Below are 17,020 nucleotides of genomic sequence, written 5' to 3' on the forward strand. Positions count from 1 at the left end.
AGCAGAGCTCTATGCCCACCCCCAGTCTCTCCGTGGATGTCTCCAGAGGCCGACCCCACGGAGCCCCCCACATGCCATGGGCTTCGGTCAGGCCGTCATCACGCCCAGGTTTAATTACAAACAGATCCAATGTCCAGTCTGGTCTGCAGCTGGAGGGCTGGCATGGACCTCACAATCACCTGGTCTCCCGACCTAGAGCAGCTGGGGAGGCCCAGAGACTGTCTCCCACTCCGTGGCATCAGCGTGAGATCCCCCCAAAGCACCTTAGTTCTCCCCCTAACAAGACACTGAGGTCCTGATTTCTCAGGTGAGCAGTGGAGCCCGGGGGTGTCAGGACCCTCTGTTCCAGGGACGTAACTCAAGTCCAGCCGGGGAGGAAGACTGGGGTCGCTGCCCATCACGGGGACGGCAGGGTGAAGCCAGGCAGGGCTGTACCCCCGGTGTCTGCTTGAAAGGCGAGGAAGGCTCTCTTTGGTACGAGCACCCGGCTTGGTGCGGGGCGGCGGGCACAGGCAGGAAGGGGTCCCCGAGGCTCCTGTCGGGGGACAGCAGCAGTTCTGTGGTTCCGGCCGGACAGACCCAGAGGGGAGGCTGAGCGTCCATAAGGCCACGACAGGGGCGTCTGGGGGCAGGAGCCTCTGAGAACTGTCACCTGTGGGCAGAAAGGGATGGTGAGGGCTGGGGGATCCCATGCCCTGTCTGGAAAGTGAGCTGCAGGGCTGTGACCGCAATGCCCACAGACTGCAGGCCACACAGGGACCGTGGTACCCACCAATGACTCAGGCAGCCTGTGGGACCTGCCCCTCCAGGTGACCAGGACGAAGATGGCCCTGCTGCAGCACTGGCCCAGTGGGGGGGCAGGAGGAGGCTGCTGGGGGAGGGGGAGGGCAGGAAGTACACGTTGCCATGGAGACCAAAGAGCAGCATGACCTCACTGGCATCCTCGGCAGGGAAATTCTGGCCCTCTATGGCCTCCATGCTGGTCCAGCCCCAACCCCCAGGAGCCCCAGCTCCCCAAGTGCCCCTCTCCCCCACCCCACACCTCCTCCCTCACACAGCTTGAGCCCATCTGTACCTGGGTGGCAACGGCTCAGGGCTCCCGCGCCACCACTCCACGAAGGTGCAGCTCGCTCTCGGCGGCCACGATGGGCTGCCCGTTCCGCAGGTGGTAGTCGATGAGGTGACTGATGCTGTGAAACAGGACGTCCTTGGTCCGCACCTGTGGGCAGAGACCGGGCCTTAGCGCCAGGGCCACTGGGAGGGGCCCTGCTCCAACCGGCTGAGGCTCGGAAGCAAGGCCAGGTCAGACCCCAGCGAGGGGCCACAAGGTGCTAGGGTTCAAACACGGAGCCAGCCGTGAGCGCCAGAACCATGGAGAGACTTGGGCTTTGAAGCCGCCAGGGTCCTAGGGCTGAGCCCCCTGCTCTGGGTTATATAGTGACCTCTATCAAGATGTGTCCAAGTCCCAACTCTGGTACCTCTGGGTGTGACCATACTGGGGAAGCTGGGCAATCCTAACACCTGAGAGGCTGAGGCGTGAGGATCTCCCTGCATTGAAGACCAGCCTGGGCTAGCAAGACACTGTCTCAAAAACAGATTTTTTTTTTAAACTGTGAAAGAATAAATATCCGTTGTTGTCAGCCACAGAGTTGGTGTCATTTAGTACAGCGGCCCCAAGAAACAGTCCTGCCGTCTTGGAGATTTAAGTGCGAGTAACCAAGTCCAAAAGCCGTCTGCCTCTCAGAAGAAGGCAATCTTCACATCGCTGGATTCCAGAGCTAGATGCAAAATGCAAAAACCCTCCACCACCCCATCCCCACCTACCCCAACCCGGCACTGAACTGTCCCTGGGTGACACTGGGCTCACTGAGGTGCTCTCAGTCGAAAGGCAGACTCCCCCACGAATGACCCAATTCCACGGCACTGGGCCTAAAGAGCTGCACGGTAGCAAAGCGTCTCCAGGTGCTGGCACTGCCAGTCTATCCCAGGGACTGGGCCACCCATCCGGCAGGGTACCAGGGAAAGCCCAATAGGCAAAGAGCCCAGGCCAAGCTGTGTCCACCACGGCATGTGAATTCCAGGCCAGCCTGAGCTACACAGGGAAACTCTGTCTCCAAACACCACCCATCGGTTGGCGCCCCCTTACCACACCCTCGGGGTCCACCAGCAGCAGGTGCTTGGGCTGCCCGGCGTGCATGCCGGTGAGGACGTACTGCCCCGGGTTGGTGACGCTGTCCCGCACCAGGAAGTCCCCGTCGGCTCGCAGCAGCCTCTCTGCTGCCCGGCGGCTCATGCGGCCGTGGTACCAGGGCTCCTGGCGCAGCTGCTCCTCGGTGGGGGCGATGGGGGCCCGGCGGGTCGGGGGACTGGGCCACTGGTCCTCTGTGACACCCGCCGAGCACTCGTGCAGCCTCAGAGCGTCCTCGAAGGGTCCTGCGGGGGAGACGGGGGCCTGGAGGTGGGCAGGCAGATCCCTGGGCCTCCTGCCACGCACGTGCGCCAATGCCACGAACCACGAACCGACGCTGGGCTGGGGCCTGCTAAGGATGCAAGGATGGCCTCCTCCAGTCTTTTCCTACATTTGCACAGTCCTTCATGCGCTGACCTCCTGTGCACCCCACACAGTCCTTCGTGCGCTGACCTCTGCACCCATCCCTTCCTCTTCCCCAGCAGCAGGACCCCAGCAGGCCACAGCCCACCGGTTACAGCAGGTAGGACCTTCGCCTCGCAGCCTGCGGTACAAATGCACCGCGGGCGTGCACCTAACCCGAGTCCCCTTGTGCTTTGGCTAGGAACCCGCCCCCATATTTAGGCTCCAGCAATCAGCACGCTCGAGCACCCTTGCGGCCAGGGATTGGCTGACAGCCACGCACATCACCTGGGTGGGCCCCCAGCACCCCTGGACCACCCACCTCAGGTCCACATCCAACACTTGAGACCTACGCCCGGTACACAGCAGGCGCTCAATAGCTCCCAGCCCACGGCCTGATGGCAGGAATAAGAAGAAACTCATGGGAGAGGGAAGGGGGCTTTGCAAACATGGGAATGAAAACTTGGCAGCCACCTGGGGGTCCTGGGTGCAGGAGCAGCCGCGGGGTCCCCACTGCAGACAGGAGTGTCCCAGGGACAGGACAAGCCCATCAGTCTGATGGGGAGGGGGAGATGGCGGAGCCGGACCCCACTCGCCTGCAGCCCCCGCCACCCCAGACCCAACTCACGCATGTCAAACAGGTCCTTCTTGGGGCTGTCCTCGGGCTGCGGGGGCAGCGGGTCCTCGGGCTCCGGGGCGTCCAAAGCGTCCAGTCCCTGGGTGTTGACGTACAGGTGCTCCTCGTACTCCCGAGGGCCCCGGGCATCCGCCTGCACGTAGCCATCCCCGGGCAGCGCTGCAGAGGACAAGCCAGGAGCCCAGTCTCGGGGACCCAGTCCTGACGCAGGCAGAGGCCCAGCCCCACTCTGCCCCCAGGACACTGGGTTCCCTGAGGACGCAGCAGGACTTGGGCTGGGGTGGGCAGCAGACGTCCACCCGGAGTGTCAACTTCCAAAATGGCTCCCCATATTGACACTAAATCCCCACAACTAAAAAAACCACAGCGAGCCCCGCGCCCCTCCTGTAACCATGTTATCAGCGCGAGGGCGCCAGGTCCCTTCCGCTGCCTCCGCTCTATTTCCGGAGTCGCTGCCTGTCTTCTTTTTAATTTTATTGCTGAACGCGTAAAGCCTTTGCGGGGTTCAAAAGCCAGGAAGGGAGGACAAGGGGCACAGTGACTGTCTCTGTGGTCCTCAGCTCCTGGGGCCCTCACCCCTCCACTCTACCCCTGCGGCATCCACGACCTCTGCCTGCCCGCCAAGTCCCATTTCTCTTGCTTACTCCGGGATGAGCAACTTCAGGTCCCTGGGTGTCCACGTGGTGCCTAACCCTGAGCGGAAGTCACCCTCTGGCCAAAGCTGGCTCAGGGCGAGAGGTCCCAGCATCACCACCCAGGGGAGGTCTGGGCTCCCATCCCCGCACTGGCCCCTGGGGAGTGGGCAGGCTAATTAGCCTCTGTGCTGGGCCTCAGTTTCCTCCTGTGGCACAGGGGGAGGGCGAGACCTTCCTCAGAAATCAGCAAGAACCGAGTGTCAGTGGGATGTTGTCGTACAGATGGGAGGCTGAGGCAGGAAGATCGCCAGTGAGTTGGACGCCAGCCTGGGCTACACAGTGAGTTCAAGGTCAGCCTGAGCTATGGAGGGAGACCGTGTCTCCAAACAAACAACAGAATAGCATCCAGCAAGAGCTGTGAGTCTACACGAACACTAATTCTGCCCTAGACCCCAGGTACCGATTCTGCCCAGCTTTCTTAATTGTCCAGGGCACAAGATCTCCTGGGCTGATAGCAGGACCAACCGCAGAATCCTGGAGTGGTAGAGAAGACCCTGTACATGGCACACGGGTGGAAGAATCCTCAGGCACTGGAGGTGGGGCACTGACAAATTAACAGGAGTTCTTGGCCAGAGACTTAGAAGTGGCCTGACAAGAAGCAACAACAGCATGCACAATGGCACCGGGGTAGGAGTCCCTATTAGGCCCTGTGGTCAGGGCTGAGGAGCCAGCATCATCCCAGAGGGAGAGCAGACCAGGGCCAGAGCACAGCCTGGCACCAGGTGGGCGCCTGGTGATGGAGATTTCTTTAACCACAGCTATGAGAGGCTGATGGATGCACCAACGCTTGGCAGCAAAAGGCCCAGATGACTTTCGAGAATCTAAATACAGCTCCGCACAGATGCCAGCGAGGCTGCGGGGACACAGGCGGCGCAGACGGCCTGGAGGGGGGAAGATGGCGTGGGGCTCCGGGAACAGCAGCAGCCTTCGCCACAGGGCTGGGCGCATGTGCAGCCCCCACCAGCACAGCACAGCACAAGCATAAGGGCCCAGAGGGGACAGACCAGTCCGAAGTGACAGCGGCCTGTGCTGCGCCCACCTCCGCTGTCTCTGGGGTCCAACTCCCAACTGCCGAAGGGAGTACAAAATCGCCCAGGGGTGGGTGGCAAGCCGGGCGTGACACGTCACTTGTGTCACGAGCCTCCTGAGTCACACGGCACCATCTCAGTCTTTCTGCTGAAACAAAACCCGCAGCACGCCAGACACAGCGGCCCAGGCCTGTCATCCCAGCACTCTGGGAGGCTGAGGCAGGAGGATTACAAGTTTGAGCCCAGCCTGCCTGGGCCATTTAAGAGACACAGCAAGACCCTGTCTCGAGACAGAAAGAGATGTAGTTCAGTGTGAACGCTGGCCGGCACTGGACTCTCTGTGTAGCCCTTGGACTCCAGGGGATCCTCCAGATTCAGCCTCCTGAGGGCTAGGATTACAGGTGCCTGCCATCATGCCTAGTGGTTTTTTGAATTGCATAATACCAAATCTACCCCTAGAGGCAGTCACACGCATCTGTGTGCAGAAGCCGGGTGATTCACACCCCAGCTGTCTCAAAGGCTGACACCCCCCAAGAGCAGAAACCAGAGCTCTGGCTGCATCCTACCTGAGCCGGAAGAGCACTGGTCCCACTGTGGACCACGGGTGTCTCTACGCAGCGGAGACGCTCCCTGAGAAAGAGGAAATGGGCCCTGTGTGTGTGCAGCCCTGGACTACCCAGCACCCCAGTTCCCACCCCAACCCCACGAGCTGCAGACTGGAGACAGTCACTCTCAGCCTCTCCTGCCACCAGCAGTGGCCACAGGGTCCCCAGGGCTTCCCTGCGGCCTTCTCTGTCCCGGGGTAAGGCGGCCACCTGCCTCCTCCGCCTCCCACACAACGTCCCCTCAGCCCTGTGCCCTTCCCAGCTTGGATCCCAAGATCCTACTTGCCCGCCAGGGCCCAGCCTCAAAGGCCCCTGACCATTTCCAAAGCACCCCTGTGCGTGGCAGCTCATGCCTGTCATCCCAGCACCTGGGAGGCTGAGGCAGGAGGATCGTTGCAAGTTCAAGACCAGCCTAGGCTACAAAGTGAGCTCAAGGCCAGCCTGAACCGCATATCAAGAGCCGGTCTCAAAGAGACATAAAAAACAGCACCCCTGTGTAAACTCCCATCCTTCCTGCACCGGTGGTAGCTGGGACAGGGGACCCAGCACACAGTGGCACCCCAGAGGGTCTCTGGGAACCAATGAGCCATGGCAGGTAAGTAAGCAGCAGGAGCCAGGCTCTCAGGAGCAGGGAAGCCCCGCCCCCCAGTCCGGCCCAGCCCAGCCCACATGGACAGACGGCCGCAGGCTGACCTGGCCAAGGGCCGAGAGGCCACAGGGCTGCGTGAGCGCCAGCCTGGAGTCCATGAGCCCGCCTGGCGGCGGCTCCTTTCCCGGGATGCTATTGTAGTAGTTATGACCCTCGGCCTCCTCCTCGTCCCCCCAGGCCGACTCCTCCAGTCCGGTCAGCCTGTGGCAGGGAACAGCGTTTGGGGATGAGGACCGGGTGAGGGGTAAGGGGCCACCTAGCCAGGGGCGGGGGTGCATCCTCGGTTACCTTTCGGGGGGCACCACTGCCTTGGGGGGGCTGTGCAGGTACTGCTTGAAGCGCAGCTCGAAGGCTTGGCCCACGGTGCTGATGACACTCTGCGCCAGGCCCTCACAGCACTCCAGGATGTGACAGGCTAGAGCCGGTGACCAGGAGGACCAGTGAGGCGGCCCCTGCGGGCCCAGCCCCAGCCCACACTGCTCCTCCCCGAGCCTCACCTCTCTGGTTGATGGGGTCCTTGGCGACGTAGGCCACGTAATCTGTCATGTCCTGGGGACAGGGTGGCAGGGAGACATCAGCCAGACCCACCCAGCCCCAGCCTGGATCCTGCACCCCCAGGCTCAGAGGGACAGGCCGTGGGTCTAGGGAAGGTGGAGGCCCCGAGGCTGAAGGCCACCCCGCCCTTCCCAGCCTCACCGTGTCACCACCGGACGCGAAGGAGATGGACTGCATGTGGTGGCTGGCGATGACCTGCGGGGTGGGAGAATGGGCAGTCAGGAGCACCACCCCCACTTCAGGAGTGGGGACCGCAGCTGGATCAGGGTCACGGAGGGATGAGAGGGGTGGATATAGGGAAACCGCCGTGTGATGGGGTTCCCTAGAGCTGGCCTCCGTCAGCCAGGACGACTGAGGTTGCACCAGGATAGACCCAGGGCTCAGGGGCTGGCAGGGCCACAGAGGGGCAGAGCCACCACCTCCACGGGAGGACACCCTCGAGTATGTGTCCACTAGAGCCTCAAAGAAATATGGAGAGGCAGACACACAGCGGCAGGGTGACAGGACCCGACCCAGCACACACACACTCACCCACAAACACACACACTCACACACCAGCTCACGACTATCAGCAGCAGCATCCCTGGCTCATTTGCATGTTTCTCTGAGTTCATTTGCGTATACTAGTGATGGCCCCACCTCCTCAGCCACCTGTCACCCAAATCCCCTCATAACAAGGCCAGGAGGGCAGTGTCGTCCCCCCGCGGCATGTCCCCTCTTGAGCTCTGTGGGGACCGTGAGCCCTGCTAGGTGTCCCAGCAACACAGCCCCTGGGGAACCTCAGGGTCCCTGGGCCTCACCCCAGTCAGGGACTCCTTGGGGAGTGGGGCTGCAGAGAGGGTCCATGTCCCCACTGCTGCACCAAAACCCCAGTGCTAAGCCGGACGTGGTGGTGCGCTCCCACAATCCCAGCACTCAGGAGGCTGAGGCAAGAGGATCCTTGCAGGTTTGAGACCAGCCTGGGCTACAAAGTGAGCTCAAGCTCAAATTGAGCTCAAGGCCAGCCTGAACTGCAGAAGGAGACTCTGTCCAAGAAAAAGATCCAAAAAAACCCACCCCAACGCCAGGGCTCCCCTCTCCATTCCTTGCAGATGGCTCTTCATCATTCCCAGTAGCTGAGCCCTGTGTCACACCGAGACTGGCCTGGCTGCCAGGACCCCTTCCGACTTCTCTGCGCAGTCCCAGATCTGAACACACACCCCACCCCACCCCACCCCACACCCCCGCCACCAACTCGGCCGCGGCCTAATCCTGAGGTTCCCGTGCAGGTATCCGTTTTGTCTCAGGTTTGTCCCACATTGGGCCCCGGACACCTTTCTGTACGCGTCTGGCGACACACCCGCTCCGTACCGTCCTTCCACCCGGTCTTGATTCCACCCAGTGACAGTCAGACTCCAGGGCCTCCCCGAGGGTCCCTGGAATTCCAAGGGGGCGCAGGTATCCCATGGAACTCAGGGCGCCGAGGCACCCACCTGACGCGTGGCGGGCACCGAGAGATTGAGGCCGTCGATGGAAATGTTCACGGAAATGCTCATGCCCGCGAAGCGCAGGTTGCTCTTGCCTAGGATGGAGGCCAGCGCCTTGTTGGGAGCCTGCGGTGCGGGACAGAGAGACTGGTGCTCACCGAGGAAGGGCGGGGCCCAGGGTGGGGCAGGGCTAGCGGGGAGGGTGGGGCTCAGTGTAGAGTGGGGCTCAGGATAGAGGGGTTGCATGGAGGGCGGGGCTCAAAATAGGGTGGGGCCAGCATGGAGGGTGGGGCTTAGATAGGGGTGAGTCTCAGGTAGGGCGGGGCCACCATGGAAGGTAATGTTCCCCATAGAGGATGAGCTCAGGGCGCAGGCAGGACTTGGAGGATCTGGGCTCAGGTTAGGGGCAGGGCTCGTCATCATAGGGGCGGAGCTCTGTGCAGGAGGGACCATGAAGGGGTGGGGCTCAGTCTGGGGGCGGGGTCAGCATGGAGGGCGGGGCTCAGCGTGGAGGGGTTGGGACTTATCATAGGGGCGGGGCTCAGTCTGGGGGCGGGGCCAGCATGGAGCTGCAAGGCTGAGCGTGGGGTGGAGCTCCGCGCGAGCCCTGGAGATCTGGACTCAGCTCTTGCGACCTGCGCAGACAGGCTGTGTCACAGGGGCCCCCAGGATGGCCTCCTTGTCCCCACAGCCTCGGAGTTCACCTGCCAGCCGCAGGAAGGCTGCAGTCCTCACCCACCTTCTTCTTCCAGGAGCCCCTGACGCCTGGCACAGCCTCGTGGAGCCGATTGATGGCCTCCCTGTGGTTAGGGGTCAGAGAAAAATGGGGTCTGTGAGAAAGAAGAACCCAGTGCGCAAGGCCTGCCCTCTAACGCCAAATCAACCCCGCTCTCTTTTCTGTGTCCACTGCATCCCTGGGAAGGATCAGACCCTGGGCCGGACGGGGCCAGCAGAGGTCCCCTGCCTGAGCCACGTCCAGGTGGCAGAAGCCGACACAAAACAGCGCAGGAGACAGCCACGACCCCCAGGACACTAAGGGTTCCATGGGTACAAAATAGCTCCGAGGATGTCAGGGTCACAGGGAGACACAGCCCTGACCCGCACGGGGCTGGGGACTGAGACCAGGCGGCTACTGAGGAAAACAGCCAGCCTCGCCTCAGAAGGGTAAACTGAGTCACCACGCAGTTCCACTCCTCTACAGCATCACTCAGCCAGGTGACACCGTGGCGCAGGCAGACCTCGAGGACAGCTTGGGGCATGGGGGATCACCTGCCTCTCTGTGCCATCCTCCCAGGACACCTCAGGTGCCACCTGCAGGTCCCCCAGCACCCTGTGGGAGATGGCACAGCACTTGGCCTGTCCCTTGTCTTACAGGGGAAAACTCAGTCTAGGAAATGTGGATAACCATGTGTGACATGTGGGGAGCAGGACACAACTGAGATTTTCTTTTCTTTTCTTTTCTTTTTGAGACAGGGTTTCACTATGCAAGTGAGGCTGGTCTTGAGCTCACTTTGTAGCCCAGGCTGGTCTCGAACTTGTAAGGATCCTCCTGCCTCAGCCTCCTGGGTACTGGGATTGTGGGAGTGCACCACCAAACAAGCACAATTAAGATGCAGACCCCAGAACCCCAAACCTGTGGTGCTACCAGCCAGGCATTCCCCGGTGAGGCAGTCAGGGGGATCTGTCCCCAGTGGGCCTTCCAGGATCACTGACACTGTCACCTCCCTTCCCAAGTATCGTCCCTCAAGAGGCCTTGAGTCAGCCAGGCAGGGCCGAGTCCCCAGGTGGCTGCTGAGGGCTCACCTGGTCACCTGGGTCCGGGTGCTGAAGTCCAGGGAGCGCATGGATCTGAGCACCTCAATGCAGCCCATGTACTGGAGACAGAGAACAGTGTCAGCACAGAGCCATGGTCCAGGCTCCCTGCCATTAGCCCCACACTCATCACCCTGGCCCAACCTCTGCCCTGCCCCGGGGCCTTGGCACCTGCTGCTCCCTCCCTATTGCTAGGTCAAATTTCAGCCACTGAACCCACGCGGGCTGTGTCACATGCTATGGTGTCCAATCTTTTTTTTTTTTCCACTGTGGTTTGTCATGAATACAGTGTCCAAACTTTAACCACCCAGAACCTTAGGGAGAGGAGCAAGCTGATTACAACTGTCACCCTCCCAACCCTGCAGCACCCTGTCCCACTGGAAGATGAAGGACATGGCCACACTGCTGGGGATGTGCAAGAGAGGTGAACCCAGACACGGGAGGTGGAGCCATGGGTGCCAACGGCTAGATCTGTTTTGCGTTTTTTTTTTTTTTTAATTGGGGATGGAACCCAGGGCCTGGGGTCAAGCGTAGGATCCTCTGCCTCAGCCTCACAAATACTGGGTTGACAGGTGTGCACCACCACACCCGGCCCATTTTTTAAAAAAAAAATATATAACAAACCCCACTTTGACCCCACAGTTCCAGTTTTAGGGCCTCACCCACAGCCAGTGTCCCTCAAGTCCAGCCCAGCCCTGTCTGAGCTGGAGGTGGGCACAGGGCCAGACTGCCGCCATAGTGCACCCGCCCGAGCTCCGGCTCCGGCAGCAGGGCCTCAGACCTGCACCCTCGAGCCCACTGCTGGGTCTCCTGCCCTGAGTGTGGAGGGGAGCCCGGCCTTGGCAGAGTGCACTCCACAGACGCTGGAGACCCTGTTACATGGTATTTCTAGTTCACAGTGAAGAAATGTACTCATATTAAACCAGTGCCGTGGCGCTCGCCTGCCGTCCCAGTGCTCAGGAGGCTGAGGCAGGACGGTGACCGGGAGCTGGAGGCCAGCCTGGGCTACAGTGAGACCCTGTCTCAAAACAAAAGAAATGAAAAAAGAAGCAGCAGGAAGTGTCCCCAAGGTCCCCTGTCAGTGTCCCCTCGCCAGACAGAGGGCGCAGCGAGGTCCCTCTCTGTAAAGGTGCAAGCGGGGCTCCTGGGCCTGCACCTCATGTACCGGCTGAGGCGGCCGGAGCGCATGTGCAAATGGCCACATCAGTGTGCAGCCAATGCAGCACGCACAGGACCTCAGAAGGGGGCTGCCCTAAGAGTCCCATGACCACACAGGGCCACTGGCCCGGCCTGCTGGGCGATGGGCATGTCCTCGCCAACATGGGACCAATGGCGACAAAAGCAGGACCTGGGGACACTCACCCCCACACACACAGAATCTTAGAAATGACAAAAGCTTTTGACTTATTGAGACAGGATCTCCCTACATAGTTCAGGCTGGCCTTGAGCTCGATTTGTAGCTCAGCTCGAACTTGCAGAGACCCTCCTGCCTCAGCCTCCCGAGTGCTGGGATGACAGGTGTGCACCACCACACCTGGTAAATATTGGTGTTTGACCCCACTAAGCTGTGGGGTGGTGAGCCATCCAGCGAAGGTTCATGGGGACAGTGACCCAGAGAGGCTCCAGGCCAAGTAAACGGCACAGACCCAGAAGTGAGAACCACTACGGAGGCCAGAGGGTAAGGCAGAGCCCCAGCATGGGAGCGGGGTGGGGGGTCCCCTCCGAGAGCTGAGCCAGGGGAGCTTCAGGCTGCAGGGGGTGGAGGGGCTGAGCCTCTTCACCTGTGGTGGACAGATGGATTGTAGGCAACTCAGTGGTTCAAGAGATGGTGGATGAATGGATGAGAAGTGGACAGATAGATGGACGGATGGACAGATGGATAAATGGGTGAATGATGGATGGGTGGATGGGTGGATGAATGGATGGGTGGATGGATGGGTGGATGAATGGATGGGTGGATGGATGGGTGGATGGGTGGATGGGTCAATGGATGGGTGGATGGGTGGGTGGGTGGGTGGATGAATGGATGGGTGGGTGGATGGGTCGATGGATGGGTGGGTAGGTGGATGGATGGGTGGATGGGTGGGTGGGTGGGTGGATGGATGGATGGGTGGGTGGGTGGGTAGGTGGATGGGAGGATGGGTAATGGGTCAATAGATAAACAGGTGGCTCAGTGGATTGGCAGATGGATGGACAGATGGACAGACAGATGGCCAGATGATGGTTGGATGCACGGATAAACAGCTGGGCATGTAGGTGGACAGGTGGGTGGATGGATGGATGAGTGTGTCGATGGACAGAAGAATCGTAGATAAACCACGGCTGACCAGAGACTAGATGGGTGACTGGCTGGATGACGGGTGGGTGGACAAATGAATGGGTGATGGAGGGAGGGATAACTCAAGGGTGACTGATCAGTGAGTGGACAGGTGTGTACTGCACATTCAACATGTCAGACATGCAGTACTTCAAAGGGTGTCTACCACAGTGCCTGTCTAGGATAAGAGTGGCCAGCAATCCTCCCTCAAGCAGAAAACAGGGTCTCTGGGTGGGTGTCAACACTAGCTAGGGTCTAGCTAGGGTCTGATATTCCAGGACCACACTATGGGGGATGTCACTGATGCTACTGGCCTGGGTACCACACTCTCACCACTGATTTAAGCCAATCTGGTAGCCCCATTTTTCCCTGCTATGAGATGTGGTGCCTGATTAAAAAAGAGGATCCTGAAGGAAGATTGGTTTTCTGTTCTTCTAGTGGAAAGGTCGGGTCCACAAACAATTTCTGGTGCTGTGGCTGCCTCTTTGGGACCATGAGGAAAGGTAAACCAGCACACTGAAGATAACCACGCAAAAGAAAGAACCCAGATCTTGACTGAGGGTTGCTGCCAAGCTTCCTCCTGCGGGTAGTGGCTGCCTACGCCCTGCACCGTGAGGGCCTTCTTGTGTAGAGAGAAATCCAATGAGTCCAGACAGAACAAGACAGACACAAACCTGGGCACCCACAGACCTGGGTGAGAACTCTGGAAGATGCTGGGTCTTGGTCCACAGAACGAGTGTTGCTCAGATGTGCCCTCTTTAGCAAAGACCCTGAGCCAGGGACAAATGGTCACCAAGGACAGAGCACGAGTCCCTGGGGCCATCCTGCTGCAGACAACAGGATGGATCTGCCCTGGCCCCCGAGCCCAGAGGTCCACACCCAGGTCCGTGCAGGGCCGGCTGCCTCTCCTTTGTGTCCTTTAGCTGGCCACCTTATCACCCACTGTGCCCCCAGCACCACACACCCCGTCCTGCCCATCCGTGCACAGCTGGCCTCTCTTCTTCCTCCTCGTCTTCTGCCTCCCTTCACTGTGCCGTGTTGTCTGAGAGGCTCCCACTCAGTTATGCAGAAAACAGGCAGAAAAACTCTGGGTCGTAGGGAGCCACCAGCCCAGGTCTCCAGAAAGGGCAGGCGCAGAGCTGGAGCCCGGCTGGACCCACATCTCAGTACGGCCCCTCCGGCCACACTCTGGGACCCACAGGGCTCTGCGAGGGTCTGAGATGCCAACAGGGCATTAACCGGCTCTGAGCCTCCTGGCTGCTGGAACGAAGCCCCAAAACTTGGGGACCACTGGGCTGCGGTCCAGGCGCAGGCCTGGGCTCCAGTCCCAGTTCCTAGAGGCGCCCGCAGGCCTTGGCTCGCGGCCCCTTCCTCCATCTGCAGAGCCGGCAGCGCTGTCTTCAGCCTCTCTGGGTCTCTCACCACCTCCCACATCCCCTCAGGGGAACACTGGGCCCCGGGTGGTGCAGTGACCTCTCTCAGGGTCCGGAACTCGGACCGGTGGGGGTCATTCATCTGCCAACCACAGAGATCGCCCCCGTTGGAGGAGCCCTTACTGCAGGTCTGGGCCCAGGTGACCACAGAACAACCTTGGCCGCTCCGTGCCTCAGTTTCCCCACTGGTAACGGGACCGCCTGGTGCAGGTGGTGCTCAGACCTGCTAATCCCTCATCTCTGTCCTGGAGCGATGGGGGGCGATGGGGATGGGCGTTGCCCGACCCTGCCTCCTATGTCTCTGCCAATACGAGGCTTGCGTGGGGCGCGCAGGGCCTGGGAAACCCCGTGCAGGCAGTAGCGGCTCTTGGTACACGCTTCAGACTCGGCTGCCAGCACGGCCAAGCAGCCAGCCCGCCACGCACTGTGCCACCGAAACTCGCTGTCCCTCGTCCCTTGCGGGCCATGCAGTTTCCCAAATTTCCATTTATTTGCACGCACGCTCCCTCTCCATCTCTGCCCCTCTACTGGTACTGCTCTGGGGTTTGAACCCAAGGCCACCCCTCCCCCCGGGGGGGCGATACGAAGCTTGTTTTTATGTTTCACCGTGACGCAGGGTCCCACTAAGTCACACACTGCCCAGCCAGGGTGAGCTCAGACCTTCCTGCCTCAGCCTTCCAGGGTGCTGCTGGCCTTAGAGGAGTGCGCGCTGCGCCTGGCTTTTGACTCATTCTCCCGTTTCCCGATCGCCTCTCGGGCTGCTCAGATCTGCAGGGACTCTCTCCTCCCCTCCTCGTCTTTGGTCTCCGGAGGGAGAGTGCAAACACCGCACGCGCTGCACGCGAACTGTCTGTCCACTCAGGCCTGGGAGCCAGGAGCCAGGCCCAGACCTGCGGGTCCAGGCTGGAACTGGGGATCCCACGCGCCAGCCTGGCCCCTTGATGGGGTGTGGTGGGTGGGGTCTTAGGTGGCCGCTGTAACAAATGCTCACCAGCCAGGAGGCTGAAAGCTGAAAGAGCCAGCTGCGGCAGTGTGCACCTGTAATCTCAGCCTTTGGGAGGCCGAGGCAGGAGGCTCTCTTCCAATTTAGAGGCCAGCCTGGACTATACCGAGGCCTTATCTTGAAAAGAACAAAAAAAGCCCCAGAAATATGTTCTCTCGCAGTTCTGGGGGGGGAATTCTGAGTCTCCGCAGGGCCACACATGGCCGTCCGCCCTGCAAACGCGAGGGGAAGGTCCCCCCACCCCCGCCAGCTTCGAGGACACCTGAGAAGCTTCTTCAGGGGCTCTTGGCTGGTGGCTGCGTCACTCTTGGCCTCTCCTCACAGAGACACAAGTTGCGGCTCTGGGGCGAGCTGTCATCCAGCAGCAGGACCCCACCCTGGGACACCCACCAGATCCCCTCTTCTAACCCAGGTCCCATCATGGCTCCCCGGAGCACACGATTGAGGGAGGGTGACTCAAGGAGGGGCGAATGCTGGAGACCAAGGGCCACCAGCCACAGACACACCCTCAGGCTGCTGCCAGTGCTTCCCGCAGTCACCCCTGTTCTGCCAACTTCGGGGGACCGCGTCACACAGCCTCAGTGGCAGTGGACAACAAAGCCGGGTGGGGAGGCCCAGGCCTGACATTCCAGCTACCAGGGAGGCTGAGGCAGGAGGATCCCAGGTTGCAGGCCACCCTGGACAACTGAGAGACAATTTACATTTAAAGGGGGCAGAGCTGAGGCTTGGTGGCCAGCGGTGGAAGCCGGTCCAGGCTTCCACATCCAGCAACATCAACAGATGAAAAACAAACCAAACCCGATGTCAGCGTGCGTGGCCGAGCGGGGCATGTCTGTCCCTGCACTTCCCGTGTGCCTGACATGGCCTAGAACAAAAACTCCGGGATCCACAAAGGCGGGTCTCTTGGGTCCTGTGGGAGACGCGGACCCATGGTCTCTTATCCGGGACCCCCAAGATCTCGGGAGCCGGTTAAAGACGCCAGCACCTCTGGCCAAGGTCCCGGCCACAGAGCTCTCCTAGCACCCCGCGGCTGCTGGGTCCTGCACCCCAAACCCACCCGGTGGAGGAGGGGGGCCGCACCTGCGCATGCGCCCTCCCACCTGCGCTTCTCCCCGCCCCTCCCCACGTGATGCCATGGGAACCCGGCCCGAGATGGGGGTCGCAGAGGTGGCGAGTGGACACCTCGCTGTTAGGGTCCAGGCCCCGCACGGGGCGCGCAGGGGGGCCCCGGACCCGGGGTGCAGGGAGGGGGTCGGGGGACGCCCTCCGGGGGGCGCACTCACCCTGACGACGTAGGAGACCCCGGGCCCCAGGACCCTGGCGTCGGGGTGCAGCCAGCCGTGCGCCGGCTTGTGGATGAAGCCGCCCTTGCGCGCCCACTCGTCGGCCGCGGCGTCCTGGGGCCCCGCCGTCCCCCCACCCCGCGCGCCCCGCGGCCCGCGCGCCCCCGGGACCCGGCAGCGGCCGAGCGCAGGCAGCGGGCAGGGGGCGGCGCAGCGCGACTCGCAGGCGCCCAGCACGGCGGCCAGCGCGGGCCTGGGGTCCCCGGGGCCCGCCGCGCCCTCCGCCCGCGCCGCCCCCGCCGCCGGCCCGCGGCCCAGGAAGCCCCCGGGCGCCGCCAGCTTCCAGGGCGCCATGCGCGGCAGCAGCGCGCAGAAGGTGGTGGGCGCCTCGGGTTCGGGGCCGCCGGGGGGCGCGCGGCCGCCCGGGCCCTGCGTCATGGCGCGGCCGCCGCGGAGCGCACACCGGGACCGAGCGCCTGGCGCGGAGGCCGCCGCGCTCCGCCCGGCCCAGCCCGGCCCGGTCCGGCCCCGCCCCGGCCGCGGTGATGTCACCCCCGGCCCAGCGCGCAGCCGCGGGGGGCTGCGCCCCAGGGACCCCGGCCTTGAGCCAAGCGGCCTCGGCGGGGCTCGGGCGGGCGGGGTTTCGGCCCCGAGCGCCTTGGGGGTGTGGGCGGCGCCCCGCTGCTGCGCCTCGCGTTCCTGGGCTGCTTAAGAAGGAGCCCGAACCGACGGGGAAACTGAGGCTGGCCGGAGGAGGCGCGCGATCCGGGCCGGGCTCTTCTCCCCCGCAGAGACACGAAGGCCTGGGCGGGCCTGAAGGACCGGCGTGCCCGGAGCAGACCTAAAGTTTGGGTCCTTCTGCACCGAGCACCGGGGCTCACGGGGACCCCAACCCCAGCCTCCTCCGCCCCGCCCAGCCCCGCCCCGCCTCCGGCGGACGCTGGGGG

General features: G+C 62.1%; 1 protein-coding gene across 2 annotated transcripts; it reads right to left on the bottom strand.

The window, feature by feature from the left end:
* Positions 1–82: 82 nt before the first annotated feature.
* Positions 83–16,526, bottom strand: Shc2 (SHC adaptor protein 2). Of its 2 annotated transcripts, none has more exons than XM_063228582.1 (13): positions 16,074–16,526; positions 10,029–10,099; positions 8,965–9,025; positions 8,232–8,351; positions 6,901–6,954; positions 6,702–6,753; positions 6,493–6,619; positions 6,249–6,405; positions 5,517–5,580; positions 3,219–3,386; positions 2,147–2,433; positions 1,076–1,219; positions 83–535 (listed from the first exon to the last, which is right to left on the bottom strand). In XM_063228582.1, exons 1-12 carry the CDS (start codon positions 16,509–16,511, stop codon positions 1,091–1,093), a joined length of 1,728 nt encoding a protein of 575 aa, XP_063084652.1. In that variant the 5' UTR covers positions 16,512–16,526; the 3' UTR covers positions 83–535; positions 1,076–1,090. The 2 variants fall into 2 exon arrangements, with proteins under 2 accessions (XP_063084652.1, XP_063084651.1); XM_063228581.1 differs by having other exon boundaries at positions 83–652.
* Between the last annotated feature and the right edge of the window lie 494 nt (positions 16,527–17,020).

Source organism: Cavia porcellus, unplaced genomic scaffold (genome assembly GCF_034190915.1).
Source record: "Cavia porcellus strain 051 isolate PalLab524CR breed Dunkin Hartley unplaced genomic scaffold, mCavPor4.1 scaffold_17, whole genome shotgun sequence".
Lineage (NCBI taxonomy): Eukaryota > Metazoa > Chordata > Mammalia > Rodentia > Caviidae > Cavia > Cavia porcellus.

Excerpts from the sequence above, each read along its gene's own strand:
- Shc2 (XM_063228582.1), bottom strand. The coding sequence starts at position 16,511 with ATGACGCAGGGCCCGGGCGGCCGCGCGCCCCCCGGCGGCCCCGAACCC. Across the intron at positions 6,754-6,900 it reads TCGCGTCCGGTGGTGACACG|GACATGACAGATTACGTGGC; the intron begins GTGAGGCTGGGA and ends CCCTGTCCCCAG. Across the intron at positions 1,220-2,146 it reads TGGTGGACCCCGAGGGTGTG|GTGCGGACCAAGGACGTCCT; the intron begins GTAAGGGGGCGC and ends CTCTGCCCACAG.